Source organism: Morone saxatilis, unplaced genomic scaffold (assembly GCF_004916995.1).
Source record: "Morone saxatilis isolate NCDOM2014 unplaced genomic scaffold, NCSU_SB_2.0 Contig7, whole genome shotgun sequence".
NCBI classification, from domain to species: domain Eukaryota; kingdom Metazoa; phylum Chordata; class Actinopteri; family Moronidae; genus Morone; species Morone saxatilis.
The window spans coordinates 7,432,530-7,439,608 of NW_023340246.1; the positions used below are offsets into that span (position 1 = coordinate 7,432,530).

At 43.1% G+C, this 7,079-nt stretch overlaps 1 protein-coding gene across 5 annotated transcripts in view; it reads right to left on the reverse strand.

Annotated features, from left to right (window-relative positions):
* pak5 (p21 protein (Cdc42/Rac)-activated kinase 5) overlaps window positions 1–7,079 on the reverse strand; it is a 62,958-nt gene that overhangs the window by 12,018 nt on the left and 43,861 nt on the right. For all 5 annotated transcript variants that reach the window (XM_035679055.1, XM_035679054.1, XM_035679053.1 and 2 more), the window contains one exon: window positions 1,573–2,412. In XM_035679055.1, coding sequence (XP_035534948.1) covers window positions 1,573–2,412 — 840 coding nt within the window. The remainder of the gene's footprint in view (window positions 1–1,572; window positions 2,413–7,079) is intronic.

Here is a 7,079-nt window from a genome sequence, read left to right on the forward strand (position 1 = left end):
AGCTCTGTTAAGTCTTAAATGATGACATTCCTTACACATACTGTACGTTTTCAGTAAAGCAAATGTGCTTCCTCAAGCACGACGCCTCAAAAAGTGAAGTAATAATAAACAATATGTTAAAAAAAATGACCTTCTCCGGGATCACTTCCAATCCTGCTTCTCTTGCATTCTCCGTGGCTGTTTTTTTCCATGAGTGGCTATTTACTGAAGCATGCAGGTTAAATGGTTTTTCATCAAGGCACCCTGGGATCTACATCAGCAAACCCAGTTTTCCTCTCAGCTACTGGACTTGCTGTGTGTGAAGGATGGATGGTGCAGAGCTGTGATAGCGGTACCCACACCTGTATAATGGACCTAATGGGGCACTGAAATCTTTGGAGAATGATATACACAATATATAGAGAAATGTAAGAACATCTTACAGACACCACTTTTCTCGTGTCTTACACCTTCTGTTACATTGTCTAGCAGCATCTTTTACCCCCTACTACTGGCTAACCTATTCTAATGTCATCTACCGTAGCAAATGCAGTTCTATATAATAATACTGGTATAAAAGAATCACCACCACTAAGTTATAGTAGAAACATATGGTTACATTACACAGCCTCCAATGCATGGAGGGTTTGTTTGCTTTTGTCTGTGGAATCTCTGTGTGGTAGAATCTCTTGGGTCTCTCAGTCTCTCCCCAGTTCTCCACTGGAGCACATCAGAGGCTGCATCACGCTCTCCCAGTGCCAACATACTTACATTGCACTTACAAACAAATTGCAAAGCTATAAGCTACAAAACATTACATTAATACCAATAAGAAAATTTGTTATTTAATATTTTCATTTCAGATATATATCTTTGTTCAGTTTTGTTATTTTAACAGTTTGTTTGGTTTGGTGGTTGTATCATTTACATATATGTGTGACTATGTGTGCATCTATTTGTATATATACATATATGCTTAAGCTAAATTCTAAGCCTGAATTTTGTATGGTTTTTTTTTTGGCATTTTTTTATATTCACATAATTATACTTTTTCACTTTTATTATTGCCATTTTACTGCCTCTCACTTCTGTCTTCTGCATTCTCTGCATTCCTTTGTGCCTCTCTTTGTCTAGTCTCTGTAACTCTTTCTATAGTTCAGAGCTTTCTGGTCGATGGCCAGCATGACCATTAATTGATCTGTGTGCAGAGATACTGGCTATTGAAGAGAGGTATGTGGCAGCACCTGCCCCCTTTAGGCAAGAGTACATTAACAGCTGACACCATCCATCTGGTAGGGATGGCAGAAAAAATGTATAGCGCAAGAGTGACAGAGATACAGAGAAAGAAGAAAAGGACTGCAGGTGGATGGGAGGTGGGACTAAATGTGGGGATACGTCTGTGTAATTTTCTCTGAAATGTTTCTACGGGCTTGTCAGGGATGTGTGAAGCACTGTGTGGAAACATGTTTCCTAGACAGCCACTGTACCCATTTGGTAGCTTGTACAATAAGCTCTTCAGTTTAGAGTAAACACTGTCAAACTCCTTATCACAATTATACTAGAATGCATAGTTTTTGTGTTTGGTGTAGTTACCTTGGCTAAGGTCTGTGAGTTAGTAAGACTCTCCGAGAGGCGAGGGTAGGTGTAAGAGCTGTATGGGTGGGCCTGTGGAGGGTTCTTGAAAGCCCCGCTTGCTGCATAGGGGACATTTGGCTCCTGCAGCCCAGAGCCTGACCGAGATCGCTGCCTTATAGCCGGTGTGGGGCTGGTCTGCGTCACATAGGAACTCTTGGGTCGCTTTTCATATTCGTCTCGCAGGCCGCCGTAGCTCCACTCACTGTCTGGGTAGTTGATCTGCTCACTGTGTAGTGAGGCACGAGATGGCGTGCCTACTGAAGTGTCTCGGTAGTCCTGACTGGACGAGCCACCCACAGACGCCCGATAGTAGCCGCTGGAGCCCACCCCACTCCCAACCGTGGAGGCTACCTCATCTGCTGAGCGCCCTTTGCTCTCCAGGTATGTGTGGTAGTCCGGGGGAAGCTTGCCATAGTCTGATTTTTGGGGCATGGCATCCGGGTAGAAGGGGCTGCGTATGGGGTGTGAGTGACCATTCTGCTTGGTGAATCGATAGTGCCTCCCAACTGCCCAGTCCCCATCTATGGAGAAACCTGGCCTGCTGGGATCAAGAGAGAAGTCCCTGCTGGAGGTGTCTAGGTCACAGGAGTAGCGGGAGTAGTAATGGGTGAATCCATTCTCCTCCGGGGCATTGGGATGACCACTGCTGGAAGGTTTGGAGCTGCTTCCAGCCTGGTGGGCGCCTGGCGGACTCTCTTTACGCAGGGAGTTGGAGCGTGTTACTGAGATGTTGTCAAACTCCTCCAACAGGCCGTTGATGGACGCATCTTTGGGTGGCCGGTTCCCTCGAACAATGGTCTATGAGAAGGACAAACACATTTACACTTTACATACAAGAGAGTCTGCTGACTGACAGTTTGATGGAAATAGCCCTGATACTTTGGGTTGCAGTACATTCAATTTCAGTTTAATCATTCCTGGCTGAAAACTGAATGAGATGAATTGAAATTCCTGTTTAATCAACTTCAGTTAAGTAAAAACACACCAATTTTCAGGCTGGAATTTCAATTCATGTGTATCAGGGCTTTGTGACAAGTATGAAATTAATCATCACTTGCAATAAATGAATGCCAGTATTTGGCATTCGAAAGAACGGCAGGCATCAGTCTACACAACCACTAGTTGCTGTGAGTTGGGATGCAGCTAGAAAATGCATGGAGATAAATGGCGGGATACCTCAGATGCTAAAAGGAAACCACTGGTGGATTGAAAGAGCTAATTCCTGCCCCATTTCCCTCGCAGCAGATTAGCTTCATTTTCGGTAGGCTGATCAGGATACATTAATAGTCTTGGTTTAGCGCTCGTGAGGTGCATGAGTGCACCAGCATGCGCTTGCACACACAAACCAAAGAGAGAGTGTGGAGGACAGAGAGGGAGAGAGAGACAGAACACACATACTCACATCTGCTTCAAAGCAAAGGCAGCTTAAACATCAGGGGTGCTGCTTATCCCCTCCTACCTTGTGTTAAGCCCTTTACACGGATGTGTCGTGAGTCATGGGTAACTGGTGCTGTAGAAATACTCACTGAACTACACTGTGTTCATGATGTGTGTGCATGTATATGCCGTTTTTGTGGCGTGAACTGTGAGGGTCACCATCTCCATACATTGAAAATCATAAGAGTGATGGCCAAAGCCAGACACGCAACCTTTGCCAGCCTGTCTCTCTACCACTTGGACATTACAGGAAACACTGCATTAGAACAATGGAAACATGTTGCGTGACTACTGTGAGCCGAGAGGAGACCAAGCTTCAGGGATTATTATTTGAATTTCAAACTCTTACATAATCTATCTGAGAGCTTTTTGTGATGATCAAACAAAACTGCTAAATTTTAGTGTGTGTTTTCCTTGCATTATAGCCTGTAAGTACCTCGAGTATCATTTCTCACATTGCTTTTACCTGGATTAACATGCTTGGTGTACTTCATGAAAGTGTCCATCATACTTAAGGCATTTAGTGTATTTGCACCTTGATGTTTTTATACTCTCAGTCAGTTCTTTGCTCCCTATCCACAAAAATTGCCCGCCCACCTGTCAATGCTAACTCATGTGGCATTCAGGACCCTGCAAAAATTCTAAAAATGATATTGCCTTGAAGGGGTTTGTTAAAGTTGGAGCAATGGAGAAGAATAAAGGTGAACTGAATTCAAGTAGCTAAATTAGCTAAGTGTAACCCAGCATGTCTGTTCCACAGGGACAGCTATTTAATTCCCACTGAGGCAGCCATTGTTAGAAATCTACTGCACACACTTATTACAGTGTGATGTACACTGGATACAGTGGTTGTTAGTTCATATTTAATAAACAATCAAATCTCTATTTCTTTTCTATTATTAAAAGCTTTTCTTTAGAGGTGTGTTTTTGATGATTGTTTCAAAGTGAGTCTGAATTAGATCTGAGGACTGAAACTATGTCAACTAAAATGAATCAAATCTGACATAAACTAAGCTCTTTGGAGATAAACATCTTGTTAATTTTGATAAGGCTTACAATAGTAAACCCCTTGTATTACTCACATGTATATTTGTTGTTCTTTTCCACCACTGAAGGTGTTTGCTGAATCTTACTTTTAGACCCGACAATGACACATCAGCAAGTTCTTTGACACTGTTTGACAGCGGTCATGCCTCGCTGTCTGTCACACAACTGTCATACTTGTCTCCGCTGTGGTTCGTCCATGTCACATGTGCTGAGGCAGAGCCTCAGAAAAGCTGGGATAATCATCAACTCTCAGCAACATTGTGCTGACACAGACATACATCAAGACTCCTTCACTTAGCTAACTGCAAACTGTCACTACAAACACACTCCCTTCTTCCCGTCTCATTTATATATGAGATTGTGGCACAAGATTACACTAAAATCTACACCACAAGCTACGAGCCCGGTTTAACACTAGGTGTGTGTGTGACAACGTGTGTGATCAGTTACTGTGTGCTCAAAAACAACAGTGGCGGCTCCCATAGAGGTTAGTGTAGATGCTGCGAGAATTAATTATATGAGAACTGGAGAGTATTTCTTCAGTGAAAGAAGAGCAAACTGTTTGCATGCTGTTAGCTCATGATAGCAATTTAAACAAATCACAGGGGCTGCTGTGGTAACTAACCTTTTTCCTCTTATTTCTAACACTTTCTTAAACTTTTTTACTTCTTACTTGAACTGTCCCTACTAGTTTTCTTTCTCTTTTTTGTTGCTTCTTCTGAAGAGCCGAATGCAGTTGTTTCAGACTACAATAAAGCCTCTACACAAGCCTTTCCTATCACTAAAGCTGGTTCTTTCACACATCATCTCTTCTATTTCGTTTCTTGATACACCTCCCCTCTCCCTCTTTAACACTCCAGTTGCTCTCCTCTGTTTGAGAGCTATAGGCTGTTTGGTACCGTGACCTGGAACCCAAGGTGAAATGGCCTATAAAAGCAGTGAGTAAAGTCTAGCTGAGAGGTAGGGTCTGCAGAACGGATGGTCTTTTAAACAGGTCGGTGAGTGGAAATCTATCATTCTTTGGACAGATGTTGCAGTACACAGAGCAGGCTTAGGCTGACATAAGTCATACACTCAAAAAAAATCAAGCGGCATTTCCCGTAAAAATAATGCTCATGTCACATTGATGTCGTCCACCAATGCTATGGTATTGTCATGAGTACTATTCTCACACTTGAACAGTGAATTTGTGAATGGTGTGCTTTGTGTGAAATCTAAAATGAGGCCAAGTCACATCATGTTACGCTACGTGGATGTTGGTGATTCAGAGCTAATTCAATTGGCATACAACAGTAGGGAGTGTCAGTTATCTAATAAAACATCATCATCCCCATTTGGTTCATAATCAATAAGACTGTGTCAAGGAGCGTGACAGGCACAGGGGATAGAGAGAGTCGGGGAAAACAAGGCAGTGAATGAAGCAGAGGAGGTGATGAGAGTACAGAGGGGAGAGGGAGACAAGGTTAATTGTGTGCCAAATCACTGTCAAACGGTCGGCATCAAGCCTGAAAATCTTTCCATTAATTCGAGTTAGGGGGCTGATACTGGCTTCCGTAACCCCATCCACCCTCCTCCCCCCTCTTCCCCCTGTCCTTACAGCTCTGCGAGCTCTGTGCACGGGTCGTGTTCTGCGGTGGCTGTGACAGCAGCCATATTTCACCGGCGTGCAGCGTTGGCCTGTCTTTTAGTGATAAGCTGTAATAGATCTACTCTCTCCACTCACTACGGCCTGTTCAAGGTAAGCACAGGCGAGAGGAGGGGAGAGGAGGGGAAAGGAAAGGGGAGATGACAGAGCAGAGGAAATAAAGAATATTTGTGGGAGCAGCGACGAAAAACAAACTAGGTGGGATGAAGCAAACTAGCGTCAGAAAAGCAGAAGTAGAAACTCTGAGGAGCAGCTGTGAAGGAAGAGAAAGAGGAATAGAAAGGGATGGAGAAGTGGTTGACGAGGGAAGGGAGGGAGGAAGTGTCGTAGACAGGGAGCCATGAAAAATGAGGCTCATTGGGAGATAAGGGGGGATTAACCTTGCTGGTAATGAAGGGAGGGTGTGATGGGAGGATGGAGGGAGGAAGAGAGGGAGAGATAATTAATGAGCTTGCCCTTCCTGTGACTCCTAGCTAGAACCCTGGTTTCGAGGCTGCGCTTCACTGGCCAGCAGGGTCCCGGGACAACTGAGGGGTCGAAGGAGGAGGAGGAGGAGGAGGAGGAGGAGGAGGAGGAGGAGCGGCTCCACTGCTGCATGCCTCCACTGCACTGCTGTTTCATTTGATTTTGGTTCTGTAACTGCTTTTTAGTAAGGAATCTTCTGCAAATTAAACAACTTAGTACAAGTATTTGTCAGGTGATTTTTCCTGATTTACATTTTTTAACTGAAACCTTCCATTACGAGCTGAGGAAGTTTGATGACTATAGGGGTCTGGTTATGCTGGATCAGAACTAGTGTGTAAGATTTGTTGTCTGATCACTGGTACACTATTTCAATATACTAGCATCTTTTTCTTTTTTACATTTTTCAGATAATGTTTGGAGAGTAATATGCTCTTCTAAAGCTTATGTTAGTGTTGAAAATTAGCTTACATGAAGAGTTCAACATCATAAGGCCATACTTTGAAGAAAATAAATGATTTGGTGTACATACACACATAGGACAAAGTACAGAGTACACCCAGCCAGGTGAACAGCTAGTTAGTTGACTGTGATGTTAGCTATTTATTTTTAGTATCAGTTAATTTACCCCCCACCCCACCAAAAAAAAAAACAGTAAAAACACAATTTAAAAAAATTATTTAAATCCTGAATCAGTTATCAAAATAGTTTTTGATAACTGACCACTGACCACCAGTGTTACTTATTTCCAATAATGTTTGGTGTGTGGACTTTTTGCTTCACAGAATTTACTCACTTTTACCTGCGTGGTCTAAACATAGGATGTGAATTACCAGACCTCTGTATAACACACACACACATAGACACACCCACA